Source organism: Pseudophryne corroboree, chromosome 6 (genome assembly GCF_028390025.1).
Source record: "Pseudophryne corroboree isolate aPseCor3 chromosome 6, aPseCor3.hap2, whole genome shotgun sequence".
Taxonomy (NCBI): domain Eukaryota; kingdom Metazoa; phylum Chordata; class Amphibia; order Anura; family Myobatrachidae; genus Pseudophryne; species Pseudophryne corroboree.
Window position 1 is genome coordinate 56,458,989 of NC_086449.1, and position 17,408 is coordinate 56,476,396.

The 17,408-nt window shown below is 41.7% G+C and overlaps 1 protein-coding gene across 1 annotated transcript in view; it reads right to left on the reverse strand.

Moving 5' to 3' along the window:
- LOC134934244 (E3 ubiquitin-protein ligase Rnf220-like) overlaps positions 1-17,408 on the reverse strand; it is a 46,431-nt gene that overhangs the window by 1,768 nt on the left and 27,255 nt on the right. The window contains exons 3-10 of the mRNA XM_063929723.1: positions 11,018-11,063; positions 10,416-10,496; positions 9,478-9,520; positions 9,233-9,276; positions 8,845-8,941; positions 6,361-6,445; positions 5,191-5,275; positions 2,020-2,094 (exon numbers count right to left, since the gene is read on the reverse strand). Coding sequence (XP_063785793.1) covers positions 2,020-2,094; positions 5,191-5,275; positions 6,361-6,445; positions 8,845-8,941; positions 9,233-9,276; positions 9,478-9,520; positions 10,416-10,496; positions 11,018-11,063 — 556 coding nt within the window. The remainder of the gene's footprint in view (positions 1-2,019; positions 2,095-5,190; positions 5,276-6,360; positions 6,446-8,844; positions 8,942-9,232; positions 9,277-9,477; positions 9,521-10,415; positions 10,497-11,017; positions 11,064-17,408) is intronic.

Consider the following 17,408-nt stretch of genomic DNA (forward strand, 5'->3'; position numbering starts at 1 on the left):
TTTTGAAAAAAACAAAATTCTGACCCTAACTCTCTCTCAAACTATCGCCCTATCTCTCAGCTCCCTTGTCTCTCTAAGCTACTTGAGAGACTTGCCTACACTCGACTCACACAATTTATTGGACCCACTTCAGTCAGGCTTCCGTTCCCAACACTTCACAGAGACAGCACTGATTAAAGTGGTTAATGATTTGGTCACTACGAAGTCTAAAGGCCATTACTCACTACTTATTCTTATAGATCTATTTGCTGCCTTTGACACTGTTGACCACTCTCTTCTCATACAAACACTACAATCCCTAGGTCTTAAAGACACAGCCCTTTCTTGGTTCCTATCCTACTTATCTAATCGCTCCTTCAGTGCTTTTCTCTCTCTATACCTCATCTCTTGGTAAAATAATCAGCTCTTTTGGATTTCAGTATCATCTGTAAGCAGATGATACTCAAATCTACCTATCCTCCCCTGATTTGTCTCTATCTGTACTGGGCCGTGTCACTGAATGCCTATCTGCCATTTCATCTTGGATGACATTTCGCCACCTCAAACTTAATATTTCAAAGACAGAGTTAATTATATTTCCACCGACCAATAGTAGGTACCAACCTGATATCTCTGTTACTGTTGAAAACTCGACAATCTACCCTACCCCACAAGCTCGATGCCTAGGTGTCATCCTTGACTCTGATCTGTTCATTGTTCCCCACATTCAATCTGTCTCAAAATCATGTTACATGCATCTAAAAAACATATCCAAAATACGGCCATACCTTACACAAGACAGTGCTAAAATTCTAATCCATGCTCTCATTATCTCCCGCATTGATTATTGCAATAGTCTCCTAACTGGTCTTCCCACCACTACAATCCATTCTGAATGCAGCTGCGAGGCAAATCTTCCTTGCTAGATGTTCATCGCCTGCAGATCCACTCTGTCAGTCCCTCCATTGGTTACCTGTATTCTACCGTATTCAATATAAAATACTCACACACAAGGCCATTAACTAAACTGCACCAACGTACATCACTTCGATTATCTAAAAATATCTCCCAACCTGACCTCTTCACTCTTCACAAGATCTGCTTCTCTCATCCACACTCATTACTCGCTCCCACTCACAATTGCAGGACTTTCATCAGGCTGCACCCACTCTGTGGAATGTCCTACCACGTACAATAAGACTCTCCTCTAGTCTCCAAACCTTCAAGGGTTCCCTGAAAACTCACCTCTTCAGGCAAGCGTATCAAATTCCAGAACCGCCCACATAACTTTCATAAACCTTCCTATCAAGTTGCATCCACTCTGCACAGTCCACACATATCCTCACATGTCTTCTCATCCTTCCTCTCGACCCCAGTTCATAATTGCTGTATGACTATATCATACAGCCCACCAAGAACCTTTGCAATCTGGTGGACAACTATGCAATAGACAGCACCTATCCTTGTGTATCCATGCCTATTTCCCTTTAGATTGTAAGCTTGCGAGCAGGGCCTTCCTACCTCTATGACTGTTTATTACCCAGTTTTGTTATATCATTGTTTTGTTATATCATTGTTATTTCCAATTGTAAAGTGCAATGGAATTTGCTGTGCTATATAAGAAACTGTTAATAAATAAATAATAAATAAATTAGTTAAAAGTTTTGAATGGAGGATTAGGAAATTGTGTTAAGGACTAGACAAGTTATGAAATCTACATGTCACTCTCACATAAAGTCATACTGACATCTTTAAACATCAAGTAAGGGTCAGGTCTCCACCACCTGTCCATAGGCTTCATCCACAGTATTTGGTTTTTGGACAACCTCACAGGTGGCTATGTCAGATATTCAGGAACCGTGGCTTGGTGAAGACTGCGGTATGGCCTGAGACCTCATGGTTTAAATGTCTGATAACTTTAAAATGGAAATAATATACTGTTTGGAAAGTAAGATTGTAGGAGGTAAATGATTAAAAGCTATGTAGATTCTAAACATATATATAGGGGAAATCAGAAAGACTACAGATGGCATTTCTCACCAGTGCCCGCAACCAGCATCCCTCACAGTGAATGTGCCAACATTGGATGGAAGCCACAGGGACACTATAGGCATCCTGTAGAAGAAAAGAGAGCAACAAATCATTATTTAAAAATATAAAGACGGTATACAGATGGGTCCACTGTTATCTTGACTAGTTTTCTGCGCCTAGGCACAACATGACTTATTAGCATAAACCATTCATCTATTGTTATCAGCTGCAATACAATACAGAGAGAACAATACAGCAGGGGATTAAGTACGACTGGCCAGTCCCAGTTAATCCTATTAAAGGTCAAGATAAACGTGGACCCATCTGTATAATACATATCTGCCAATATGATCATTTATGTATTCACTGGAGCGATAATATTTTAACCTTATTCACAGGTAAAAAAAACATCCTCATGCTTGTATATCTGAGTTTATCATCTCTCTCTGGCTACACTTTTCACGCCCCAAGAAAGTTTGTCTGCAACTGTCTGGGATCTGTCTTTAATGCAAAATCCCCTTTGTTAATTAGCAGAACTTCTTATTGCACACATCCCCCTGTGCCAGCTGATATAGTTGTAGCATTTAAGAGCAATATCATCATGGCCTGCAGTCAGGACTTGGTCTGTAAGCATTTGTGAATTATGCATTTGTGAAGGATGTATTTTAAGGATGAAGTTAGGACCGGAGTTTGAACTGGATTTGGATTTTGGACTACACTAGAATCTCTAATTAAACTAGTTCCACAAACACTGCAACTCAGGATCATTATGTGGCCGCTTTTTCCCTCTGCCATGAGAACACCAGGACCTATGCCCACTACCCCTCCGTCTGAGAACATCATGACAGCCCCCAGACCTACCCCTCAAGTTGAGCAGGGAGCTGAAGGGGGTGAGCATCAGGACCAGGCACAGCAGGGTAATTTCCATTGGACATTAGTGTGCTCCCCACATTCTCACACCCACCCGCATTGCTCCCATGAGACCAGGACATTTATAATTTTCTCAAAATAATGTTATTACAGTTACATACATCCACCCCACTGTGCGCTATTCCTCTGTGTTCCTCCACTGATTGCACACCCTGCCAGCAGCAACCTATGCAGTGCGCCCACATGGCTGCCTCAGATGGTTCCTCCGTGGGCAAGGTGTGCTTCATTTGGATCTTTCTGTGCAGTGTATAGCATACTACTAAACCCATGTTAGTTTTCCCATACATGCATTTGGCCCTTGTATGGCTCATCTCCCACTGTGTAACCTTTGCAGTGCGCCCAACATGGCTGCCTCATCTGTTGCACTTGTGGATGGGATGAAAAATTCATGGACCTGATGGTTTTGTTGGAACCCTACTCTGAACTTTAGGACTCTGCAATGTTTCCACTTTGTGTTATCTCTTCTAGGGGTAGACTATGCCACCCTGGGTAATCCTACGCAGTGCGCCCAAGATGGCTGCCGCACCTGGTACCTTGTGAGGGTGGAATACACAGCCCTTGGAAGTTATTACCCAAAATGCCTACACCAATCATGCATTATTCTTACTGTGTGCTCAATGTTTTCTTTTATGTCTGTGTGACTTATCTATTGCTGTATTACTTAAATCTTCTGTATTATGTGCATTGTTTTTGATGTCTGTAAAGCGCCTGAGTCCTGTTGGAGAAAGAGCGCTATATAAATAACATTATAATAATAATAATAATAATAATAATTATTATTATTATTATTATTATTATTATTATTATTATTATTATTATTATGCCAATCCCACCTCCCAGCCTGACCACTGATCAACAAGACCACTTTGAAATTTGGAGACACCAACATGTGGCATAGTTGGATGAGTTCCAGCCGTTCAGCTCATGGGCTGAGTGTGATCAGAAGATGACTTGATACTCAATGATGGGCATCTTTCCGACTGCATGTGCCACCATGCCAGGGAATAATGCAACCGGCTAGGATCAGATCATAATTAGTTTTGACGTCACAAAAAGTGCTCCGTAGGGCCAACTGTCCATCGTCACTTTTGGCATCACAGTGTAAGTGGCTAGCTTAAGGATTGGCGCATATAGTACATTTAATGACATGAATATATGTATAATACACTACAGGGTTAAAGGTATTTGAACACTGCTCCTAATTTGTGAATTAGACTTTCACGGCAGCACCCATTGTATAAAATCAAGCATTTACAGCCAAACACTTTATGAAAGAATTGGAATGCCGACAGCGAGTCGGGTCTGATCTTGCAACATCAAAGCTTGAGCTCACTAATTTAAAATATACGTTTTGTTTGGAGAGTCGTGATGTCACTTGTGTGACTTTATTTCTTTTAGATGTTTTCCTATTGTCTTTGTCTTAGCATTGGTCTCTCATTCTAGGCTCCAAGCTACCATGAGCATGGCCCTCTCTACCCTTCTTCTCATGTCTGGACCGCTTTCCTCAACCTCAATTGTACTTTTCCATTTTTATGTGTGATTATATTTTGTACGATTGGCAGGCGTCTCTCCCTGGTGATGTAGAGTTTTGTGGCACCTGACAAATATATGGAGATGATGTTAATGATGATGACAGAATGCCTAATTGTCAGTGAAGGTAAAAGAATCCTAAATATGTTGACTACACGGAATAAAGCAGCTTGCTTGGTATTACATTGAAACATTTGCATTACAAGGAATATTTGCATTCAGCTAATAATATATGTGGAGCGGAATACTTTGAATGCATGTCTATTATTATAGATATAATTGGGATTAAAGGTAATGAAGCCTTCAAATTCTGTATGAGAAGATGGATAAAAAAGTATTAGGGTGATGATTCCAGAGAGGTAGGTGGCTGGTTCAACTACTTACCAGGACCATTGTGATATATATATATATATATATATATATATATATATATATATATAAAATTAACGACCCATACATTGATTGAGTGAAAATGTGTCCATACTGACCACATTAAATGGTACTTTTTGCCATTGTAAGTTTTAAACTTTTGTTTATCCATAGTGTGTAAACTTCGTAAGTATAATTAGCTCCATTTAGATCTTCTGAAGTTACATATTTTTTAAAATAAAATAAAAATAAATAAAACAAGAATAGCAATAAAATTGTGTGCATACCTTTTTACCCTGAAGAGCACCCTGGGCGATTACCATACAAACATAAAGTGTTATGTACACTCACCAGACATATGTGACACGTGTGCGTATTCTTCAGTTTCTCAGTCAGTTCCTGGATTTTGTCTCGTAGAACTTCCAGACTGTGTTCGCTGAAAGAAACATGAGAGCATAACTATCAGGTGTTAAATACCTACGTGCCATCCCTGGTCCTATGATAAACGGGTTCTAGGACCAAAATGCACAGTCTTAAAAAATGCTTTGAGATTTTTGGTAGTACTGTCACTTCATAGGGCAATCCATGACCTATCTATTGAGATAACAGCAATATCTGGGTCCTGGAGAAGGAGGTGTCACTGGTCTGACCTGCATGCGTAGATTATTGAAGGACTTTAATCCTCCACATAATTGATGGTTGATGGCTATGGAAAGCTTTGTCTACAGAACAATATATACTGTATACTGGGCTGGATTCCTAGCACCGGTGAGAGCATATCTGAGCAACCTAAGGCAGCATAATATGTGAACCAATAACATTATGCCCACATTCACAGAAGGAGGGGTACTTCATCCTGGTATCATTCACGGTTACCCAGTACTCTGGATTGGTGCATAAATACTGCATTGTAACCATATGTTTTCACTCCTCTTTAATAACTTATTTATTACCAGTTATTTACATAGCGCACACACATTCCGCAGCGCTTTACAGAGAACATTTGGCCAATCACATCAGTCCCTGCCCCTGTGGAGCTTACACTCTATATTCCCTACCACATGTACACACAGACACCTACATGCTAGGGTTAATTTTGCTGGGAGCCAATTAACCTACCAGTATATTTTTGGATTGTGGGAGGAAATCGGAGTACCCGGAGGAATCCCACGCAAGTACGGGGAGAATATACAAACTCCACACAGTTAGGGCCATGGTGGTAATTGAACCCATGACCTCGGTGCTGTGAGGCATTAATGCTAACCATTACATCACCTGTGCTGCCCAACTTGTTGTGTCCTGACATTTTGGTTTTACATAGTCAATAAATTTGGCGTTTAATCCACTTGGTGCAGTGGTTCTCTCACTGTTTTTGAAATTTGAATAATCCCACCAACTCCTGCCCCCCCCCCCCCCCCCTCCCAGGTATGGTGAACTAGTGTCCAAGGTCAGCTCTATAAGGGAAAGGTTAGAGGTCCCAAGCGTGCAGTATGTTCAAACAGACATCTGTGTACAAGTTACTTTGTGCGGGCGGAAGCTGAAGCCTCTTCGTTGTCAGACTCCTCACTGTGACTGGGGGAGCAGGTTCCAGGAGACCCCCTGTAATCTGTGATCAGGATGAGAAGGAATGTGCGTTAGGACTGGCATGTGCGCAGTAATTACTAAATGCATGACACTCTTAGTGCTACGGATAGTGGGGGGTCATTCCGAATTGACCGCTCGCTAGCTATTTTTTGCAGCACTGCGATCAGATAGTCGCAACCTATAGGGGAGCGTATTTCCGCTTTGCAATTGTGCGAACGCATGTGCAGCCAAGCGGAACAAAAAAGTTTTGTGCAGTTTCTGAGTTGCTCAGGACTTACTCAGCCGCTGCGATCACTTCAGCCTTTTCGTGTCCGGAATTGACGTCAGACACCCGCCCTGCACACACTTGGACGCGCCTGTGTTTTTCCAAACATCTCCAGAATACGGTCGGTTGACACCCACAAACGCCGTCTCCCTGTCATTTTCCTTGCGGTTCTTCATTAAATCCATCGCTCAGAAACAACCCGCTGTGTACCCGCATGACGCGCCTGCGCATTGCGGTGCATACGCGTGCGCAGTAGTGATCTGATCGATGCGCTGCGAAAAACTGCAGCGTGCGATCAGGTCAGAATGACCTCCAGTGTCTCATGTCTGACATTAATTATTTATGACTGACATTGTTATATAATGTGGTTAATAAAGCTCCTAAGTTACTCTATATTACCTATTTGTCCAGTATGTACTTTGTGGACATCACATTTACCAATAAACAAAATCTTATAAAGTTCTCTGCAACAGCTGATTCATATAACACAGCGCTTTACAGGTCTATAGCTATAGGGAGGTTGTTCTACAACTCTAGCAATGTGCTATTAATCAGCCAATCAGGCTCTTGTAGACATTTTGTATTCAGATGTACTATGAAAGTGTAAAGGACCCCAAACACTACTAAAATAAACTAAATGGGGAAAATGTAGGGATTATGGTAGTTGAAAAAGATTTGGGAGTGCTCATCGATAATAAACTTGGTAGCAGTACGCAATGTCAAAATGCAGCAGCAAAGGCTAATAAGGTGTTATCGTGCATTAAACGGGGAATGGAGACAAGGGATGAGAGTATAATCCTGCCTCTGTATAAATCATTGGTGCGACCACACCTGGAATATTGGGGGTAATTCCAAGTTCACCGCAGCAGGAAATTTTTAAGCAGTTGAGCAAAACCATGTGCACTGCAGGGGAGGCAGATATATCATGTGCAGAGAGAGTTAGATTTGGGTGGGTTATTTTGTTTCTGTGCAGGGTAAATACTGGCTGCTTTATTTTTACACTGCAGTTTAGATTGCAGATTGAACACACCCCACCCAAATCTAACTCTCTCTGCAAATGTTATATCTGCCTCCCCTGCAGTGCACATGGTTTTGCCCAACTGCTAAAAAATTTCCTGCTGGTACCAACTTGGAATTACCCCCATTGTGTACAGTTTTGGGAACCTCACTATAAAAAAGATATCTTGGAACTCGAAAGGGTTCAGAGGCGAGCCACTAAACTGGTTAAGGGGTTAGAGCCACTGGACTATGAGGAAAGACTTAAAAGGCTTGATATGGTCACACTGGAAAAGAGGCGAATGAGAGGGGACATTATTAATATTTATAAATACATTAAGGGACAATACAAGGATTTATCAAATGATTTGTTTAAAAAAAAACACTACATAGGACACGAGGACATCCCCTGAGGTTAGAAGAGAAAAAATTCTATACCCAACGGAGAAAAGGATTCTTCACATTAAGAGCAGTAAGGATTTGGAATTCTCTCCCAGAGAAGTTAGTAATGGTGGACTCAATCAATAAGTTTAAAAATGGATTAGATAAATTTCTAGCGGAAAAAAATATCCAGGGATACAGCATTTAATTAATATTAAAAAAAAATAAAAAAAATATAAAAAAATTTAATATAGGTTGAACTCGGTGGACATTTGTCTTTTTTCAACCTCAACAACTATGTAACTACAACGATAATGCCCGATTTCGACCTTTCGGGACGATAAATCGGAAGAAAAGTGGCAAATCGGATATGTTTTACATCCAATCCGATGTGCGGTCCCTTGAGCATCGGATCGGAGCCCCTAGATCATTAGTGCTGCACTCGTGATATGTCGGATCCCGCAGGCATGGCTGGGATCGCATAAGATACATCGTATGCAAAAGGACCGCATACAATGTATCTTATGCCATCCTGCCACCCGGGAAGCTGCCGAGCGGTTCAAGGGAAATCTCATGCGACGTGAGGGTCAGACATGTCGCTGTGGTGTATGGGGCCCTTTGGTTTCTATGGACAATTGCGCTTTTTGTACACAGATACCTATAATAAAAAGTTTTTCTAAGTCTACTACAGTTCATTTGATTTTCATTGGAAACACTACAGATTGCCAGTATTACGTTTCCCAATGCGTCAGTCCTCACAACCCTTCAGAAGCCTTTACCTGGTACATGGAAGAAAGATTTAGTTGGACTCCGGACCTCTTCATCCCAGTGGTTCAACTCCATCACCTCGATCTCTGCAGGAGGTACTCTCAAGGACTGAGCAAGCCAGGACAATAAGCAATGGACAGCGCGTGAGTAATTAATAGTTCTATGACAGGTTAATACATACAGACACACTGGTGGGAGGGGCCAGAGATCAGACCAACTTCACTATTATATATTGATTATTGAACCCCTTACCATAGACTTTACGGCTACTAAAAGTCACTGAGAATTTCTGTGACCACCTGTTACAAAACTAATTGTTGTGCTTTGTGAATTTTGCATTCATTTCATTTATACTATCTGGATAATCACATCTAGCCCTCTGGGCAGCAATTGACTCACCTCATCCAAATGTAGTCGGACTCTCTTACACTTTGAAACCCGGGCTGCTTAGGAAACAGATAATAAGAGGTACAGGTATGTAATACAGGGAGTGGTCTGTAGATATAAATGTGGTGTAAATATCTGGGTACAGATCAGTTACAGGTGGGATCACCAAACAGTCTCCCTGTAACTTTTCTGTTTCCCAATGGCTTTGTGCCGTAGAATGACATGTAGAACACTGTAAAACAATCTAGTCATCTCACCTCCCATACGCTCCTCTCTGTTCCACCTAACTTGCTGGAAGACCTAAGGAATAGAGACAGAGAGATTGTAAGGCTGCTACATAAATTATATTTTATTGTGATATTTCCACCAATTCTTCTAAAACAAAAAAATACCTACAAGACAATTGAAAAAAATGTTTTTTTGAAAAGACTAACATGCAAGAAATAGTGTATTATATAGAATTTAAATGCGATCATTATCAGTATCTGCCCTCCAAGAAATCCAGTGCCAAACGCAGTGCTGCCAAGGCATCAGGCAAGTCCCGTGCTAAATAGGGGGTGTGGCCCATCATGGGGGCGTGGTCATTCCTTGCTCAGCGCGCTGTGCATGCATTGCTAATATTGTGCTCACAGAAATAAGAGTTTATTGTCATCGCTCTAACTTAACTGGGCCCCTGCTGGGAGGCCCAAAAAGCACTAGGATTAGTTAATCTGTACCCACCCCACTCCACCCTCAGTACCCCTGGACAAAGGCCTGTTGTAGACTTGAAAGTAACATTTATTGCTCTGAATACACAATAATCTATGTAGACTTTGGCCAATCAGATGACCCTTTGCACAGTCTGGCCTAATGATATCTCAGAGCAGGATTGTCCATTGAGCTAGCTCGGTGGCTGTCTGTGACCCAGAGGTCACCAAGAAACTCAGACTACCCAAATCTGTTTTTTATTGTTTGTTTCTATAAATAAATCAAGGCAACCAAAAAAAAACCAGTAAAAAAAAATATGTGGATTTTTTTCTACATAGAGTAGTTAAATTTAAAAGACCTGTTGTATTTTCTGTTTTCTTCAATAAGCTTTTACCTGTCTCCAGTTGTGGCTTACATACACTCTATAGGAGAGACTACTTATTGTTCTGAAATGTTTCTTGATTTAAATAGTACTTATATGCTTGTGCTTCCACGCGGCATAACTCACCTGGTGCCTGTCCAGCTTAGGCCCGTCCTCTGAAGTCACCATTGGCGATTCACTGCGAGAGTCCCGTCCTGGCAGTGGAGACTAGAGAGGAGAATAGGGAAAACCATGGGAATATAAAATATCCTGTACCAGGAGTTGATGACTAAAGCAATGTACTGTATCCCCAAAAAGTGATTATATGTGAATAATCATCCTTATTTTATAGTATTAGTAAAAGTATCAGGCTGGGTCACTCCTGTCTGCCCCCAGCCCCACCCTGCTGTTTGGCCACACCCCATCTACCTATTGCTCCGCCGCTCCAACTGCTTTGTCCTGCCCCCTCTTCCGCTCAGTACTGCACAGGAGCCCACTCAACATTCCATTCCAGAACCCCGTTTCCCCCTCGCTCCCATACATACCCCCAGGTCCTAAAGTATGGCTAGATCTGTGCCGCCTGCCTAGCAAGTAGGGTCATTGGAGTGCATGCACTGAATCCCACTGTATGTGCGCATGTTGGAGATGGGACAGACCTTAACACAATTATTAAATAGATCATCGTAGTTTGCAGCACTATATATTCAAATTGTCCATTTTCCCCATGAGCTTTACATTATTGAATTTACCTGAGTAAGATGATTCCGAGTTAATTCTGGAATAACGTCGGGTTCGCTGCAATAAATCACATAAAATGTTTTGGTAAATTCTGGAAAATATCACCCGTCCGTAAAAAAAGAGAGTTTCAAATTATATCTAATATTGAATTTTTAGAAGGTGGTCTCATGAATATAGATGCATAAAAAATGTATGTGTATATATATATATATATATATATATACATGCGAAGGCTCTGTTTCGGCGCGGGCATTTGTGAACACGCGCGCACCTCACGGGGGTGGGTGTGGGGCGTACGCACGTCACAGAGTGCACACTGACACAATGTACAGGGGCATACTGCAAGTCAGGGGGGCGGGGGTGTGCTGCGAGTCCATGGAGAGCCCAGCCCTGTGTGTGTATATATATATATATATATATATACTGTATATATATGAGCTGTATACCAATTCTACAGGATGACACTGAGTACCTTTTGATATGCTCTGCACTTTTCTTATCTGTGATATGCAGTAATAAATATATAATTTTTTATTAAAATGGATGTTGTTGGCTTTTCCTTTCTACATGATTAACCCTTTATGAGCCTTCCACTCCTGAAGTTGGATTATACAGTGTCTGCTGCTTGCCTCATATAATATATATATATATATATATATATATATATATAGTCCATGGTGACAGCCCGGCACTCCGTTGTCCCCATAGGGGTATTGCTCAGGTGCCCTCCTAGTGGTATGGCAACCCCAATATGCAGAATGGAGAGAGACGGCGGCACTCAGAGTCTTTCACTTCCAAGTAAATTAAAGCAAAAAGTGCATTTATTCGTCAACGTTTCGGGGGACGAACCCCCTTCCTCAGGACACTGCAAACACAGTTTGCAGTGTCCTGAGGAAGGGGGTTCGTCCCCCGAAACGTTGATGAATAAATTCACTTTTTGCTTTAATTTACTTGGAAGTGAAAGACTCTGAGTGCCGCCGTCTCTCTCCATTCTATATATATATATATATATATATATATACGAAGCAGTTGCTCGGCACTCCTGCACAGTCAGTTCCACCACGCCGGGTGCCCTCCACAGTAAAGGTAATATAGCACAGAGTATTGGCGGCACTCACGGACTTCTTTCAACGTTTCGGTTTATTCAACCTTCATCAGACATAAAGTACATAATGAACAGAACAGACATTTTAACTAGTGAGCACACCTAATGGGCAATGTCAAACATGACCCCTAATCCAAAATCCGGTCAATCTCCATCACCTGTGGCACACCTGCTTGGGTGGAGACATATAACGGCACCCCAGTGTCCATCACCATTGAAACGTTATACAAAGAGGAACAAGTACAGATGGAGCCATCTTCATCTTGCCCTTTAATAGGATTAATTGAGCCAGGGCAGTCAGATTTAACCTCCTGCTGTAATGACTTACTCCCCTGCTGTATTGTTCTCTGTATTGTATTGCAGCTGAGAACAATAGATGAAGGGTTTATCCTAATAAACCATGGTGTGCCTAGGCGCAGCAGAGAAGTCAAGATAACTGTGGCTCCATCTGTACATCAAATAGTCAAAATACAATTATACAGTATTCACTTTACAAATGTGAAGAGAACAATATGTACAAATGTAACTGATGGTAGGGTGATGATACTCTTACTAAATTACAAAAATACAGCAATTCCAACATGTTTTAAAACAACATCACTCAAATGAACTCTCACAGTGCAGTAAAACCTTATAAGAAGCACGATAGGGATAGAGTTTCATTTAATCCATAGGGGACCACAGTATTCAGCAAGTGTATCCATTTTGCCTCTTTCTGCAGTAAAGTTTTTCCTCTATCATCACCTCCCAAATTAGCAGGCACAAGTATTTTGTATCTCAGTGTTGAAAGGCCACGTTGGTACTGCTTAAAATGTTTTGCCACTGGCTGATCGATAAATTTGCCCTGAAGCGTCTGTTTTTACAGATGTGTGAGGGCAAATTTATCGATCAGCCAGTGGCTGATTTGAGAGGTGCTGATAGTTAAGTGAATTAACATATTCATTATGTCAGACATGTGGGAAAGTCTGCATGCCACCTGCAAGACATGAAAGTCTGTGTGTTAAGGGACCTACACACTTAAATATTATCTGTCCAATCTGGCTGATTGGAAAGAAAATCTGGCTATGTCTGGGAGCAAATGACAATCAACCATTTACTCCCAAAATCAAGAAAATGGACAAATGGTTGTTCTGATAAATTTGTTTAATGAAACAAACTTAACCAATTTGTCTGTAAGTCTATTTTTGGCTGTTTTCCAGGGTTTGAGAGCAAATAGTCAATTGTCATTTGCTCCCAGACATTGCCAGATTTTCTTTCCAATCAGGCAGATTGGACAGATAATCTTTAAGTGTGTAGAGCCTTGAAGACAGATAAGTCAGTCTGTGCGATACCTGTAATACAGGTGAGGGAGAATGTGCATTAACCTGTAAGACAGGTGAGTCAGTCTGTGTTTGGTACCTGTAAGACAGGTGAGTCAGTCTGTGTTTGGTACCTGTAAAATAGGTGAGTCAGTCTGTGTGTTACCTGTAAGACAGGTGAGTCAGTCTGTGCGTTACCTGTAAGACAGGTGAATCAGTCTGTGTGTTACCTGTAAGACAGGCGAGTCAGTCTGTGTTTGGTACCTGTAAGATAGGTGAGTCAGTCTGTGCGTTACCTGTAAGACAGGTGAATCAGTCTGTGTGTTACCTGTAAGACAGGTGAGTCAGTCTGTGTGTTACCTGTAAGACAGGTGAGTCAGTCTGTGTGTTACCTGTAAGACAGGTGAATCAGTCTGTGTGTTACCTGTAAGACAGGTGAGTCAGTCTGTGTGTTACCTGTAAGACAGGTGAGTCAGTCTGTGTGCTTCCTGTAACACAGGTGAGTCAGTCTGTGTGCTTCCTGTAAGACAGGTGAGTCAGTCTGTGTGCTACTGTATGACAGGTGAGTCAGTCTGTGTGCTTCCTGTAAGACAGGCGAGTCAGTCTGTGTGTTATCTGTAAGACAGGTGAGTCAGTCTGTGTGTTATCTGTAAGACAGGTGAGTCAGCATGTATTACCTGTAAGACAGGTGAGTCAGTCTGTGTCTTACCTGTAAGACAGGTGAGTCAGTCTATGTGCTACCTGTAAGACAGGTGACTCAGTCTGTGTGTTACGTGTAAGACAGGTGAGTCAGTCTATGTGCTACCTGTAAGACAGGTGACTCAGTCTGTATGTTACCTGTAAGACAGGTAAGTCAGTCTGTGTGTTTCCTTTCAAACGAGGGGGTAACTCCCATATTTGAAAGCAGCAGGCAAGCCAGTTTCATTGAGTACTCAATTGGTACCAGGTACTATCTTTGTTTTTTTAATTTTTTCCGTGATGTTACTTTACCAGGCTTTACCAGGCTGCCTATTAAATCATCTCTATGATGACATCATTAAAGCGTTTAACAGACAGAATGGAAAGAAGAAGTAGTTATTTGAAAGGGACAGGTTCTGTGAGGATGGAAAGTTCAGATAAAAATGAAGTAGGAGATATGCATAATTTATTTAATAAATAGGGAAATCTTTGTAATACAGAAACCAGATATTTGGAGTATCATATCACCTTACAAAAATACCTTGATGGTGACCTCATCCCTAAGGGACTTATGGTGCCCATACACTTGTGAGATAATCGGTGCTAACCTTCGATTTCGACCGACTGTGAGTTAAATTGCAAGATTGTATGCACATTTTAGGTACCTAGCGACGTGATGCGCGGGCACGCCGGTTGGATCTCACGTCTCAAGATAGTATGTGCTGCACTTAATATTTATCGAATTGCAGTGCGATCACATGTGTTTTAAAAACACATGCTATATATTGCACTGCGATGCGCGTTGGGCACCCGCCAGGAGTGGACGGAGGCCGCTCCCACTCGGCGGTGACGTGCCCATCACGTGATTGCCATGCGTTCTGGTGATCGGAGTGTGATTGACAGGAAGTGGGTTTTTCTGGGCGGAAACTGGACGTTTTCTGGGCGTGTGCGAAAAAACGCTGGTGTTTCTGGGAAAAACGCGGAAGTGTCTGAAGAAACGGGGGAGTGTCTGGGCGAACGCTGGGTGTGTTTGTGATGTCAAACTAGGAACGAAACTGACTGAACTGATGCAGTGTAGGAGTAAGTCTGGAGCTACTCAGAAACTGCTAAGAAATTTCTAATCGCAATTCTGCAAATCTTTCGTTCACAATTCTGCTAAGCTAAGATACACTCCCAGAGGGCGGCGGCTTAGCTTGTGCAATGCTTCTAAAAGCAGCTAGCGAGCGAACAACTCGGAATGAGGGCCAGAGTGAGAGAGAGAGAATTTGTGAAATTTCAAAAACAACAAAAAAACTAATTTTAAAAAGAGACCTGATAGAGACATTTTTATGCACAGAAATGTAGAAATGGTAAGGATGGGAGATATAGGGACTGGGGCGATGCACAAAGATATGAAGCATTAAATCAGTCTTCAAATCGTGAACAATATACACCGGAATAGCGAGAAAGAGTCAGACACTGGAGATCAGAAACCGATTGTCTTACAAACAGACATTTTTTGAGAAAAAGGTCACGAATCAGCTACTCCACCAGGCGGGGGGCTGCTGCCTGGGATGACGGCCACTCTGCTCCCGCTCTCAAGCTCGATAGTTTCTCCTACAGCCGAACTGTGAGTTCCAGGCAGCGGCTCATCTCCCCCAGGTATTCACAGAAGGTGAGTCGAGAACACAGTGCCAGGTCTGTCAAATTAGATAGCGCCCGTTATTAGAATAGAAGGGGTTAAAATTTATTTCATTTTCATTTTAACCCCTTCCATTAAATGAAGATTTTCTTTGCACATTTCACCTAGATATTTTTTTACCCCTGAAGAAGTCCGTTTGGACGAAACGCGTAGAGTTTATCAATCATTGTACACTATCCCTTTGCTTCAAATATCCTCCCTAGAGCTCACACCGTTAAGGTGAGGAGGATTTTCCATTGTACCATCTCAAGCACTTTGGTGTGTGGACAATGAATTGTATTGTTATTTTATTACTGTCATATCATGCTAAAGTATGATTATGGATTAAAAAACTTTTTTAAAATCTGTTACTAAACTGTTGTATTTTTTGTCGGGTGATTATTTCTTTGGTGAGGGTCGTTTCTCTATAGGCCCCCTTTCTCTGAGGGAAAACGAATCCAAGAGAAGTTTCATCTATGAATCTGAAATTGAATACATTTCAATCAGTATTTAATGTTTCAGCGCACTCTGTATTTGTTGTGTGTGTGTGTGTGTGTATATATATATATATATATATATATATATATATATATATATATATATATACAGTTCCACCATTAGGGTGCACTCTCCAAAAATAATCGAATACATGCAGATTCAAATCAGCATCCATTTATTTATAGCAGTCTCGTGACAGCTCAACGTTTCGATTCAAATCGCTATTCTTCATCAGGAGAAGGTTTATGCCATTCCAACATTAATTGTAAATCGAATACAAATCATATAGATAAAAAAAAGCATTCTAAACAAGAAAAAAAACACATGAATAAATATGACTAAGCCTTCTAGGCCACCATAGAGCATAGAATCAGAGTAACAAAGCACCTCCACCAATCCAATGCATTACAATAGCATCACCTCAATGTGTGGTAAATACCAACATACACAACTCACACGATCACGTGTCAACTGGACGTACAGCCAAGTATAAGAATAAACTGAGACACGAGCCGGTCTGCCAGCATATTTCTAAAGGAAACGTATAAACAACAATGTGTCACTATAGAATATCCATCGGGCAACCTGTGATGCAAACGACCATAGGAAAAAAGAATCACGAATGCATCCAAAGACAACATGACATAAGTTATATCCTGTGTAACATCAGGTAGACAAGAGTACACTGTAAGAAGCCAAAAGGTCTAGTGAGCATTTCTAACATTCAACGTCAAGTAATCACACAGCCTAATGGATATATACTCACCAATGCAATACTACATGATATCATGCTGGCAGCATGGGTGAAACCGGCTACAAGCTATTTATAGGACAGAGGACAGGAAGTGCTGTTTACCCCGGAAGTGCATTGAAACCATGCCAATATTAATGTTAAGCAACTCAACATAGTTACTAAACTATCACCTGTTAACTCCAGATAGCAAGGGCAGACCACTTCGGACGCACATCCCGCAGTACACTAAAAGCGGGCATCCGTGCCCGGCAACAGACACCCGGGATGCCGCAGCCGGAAGCCGCCTGCTTTCCACGTGTCACCCCGCCGGAAGTGACCGCCGCGCACAAACTAACAGCGCCCACTGCATACAGCCCAACACTGACCACAGCGGAAGTCAATACGTGTCACGCATCGCACATCCTCCTAA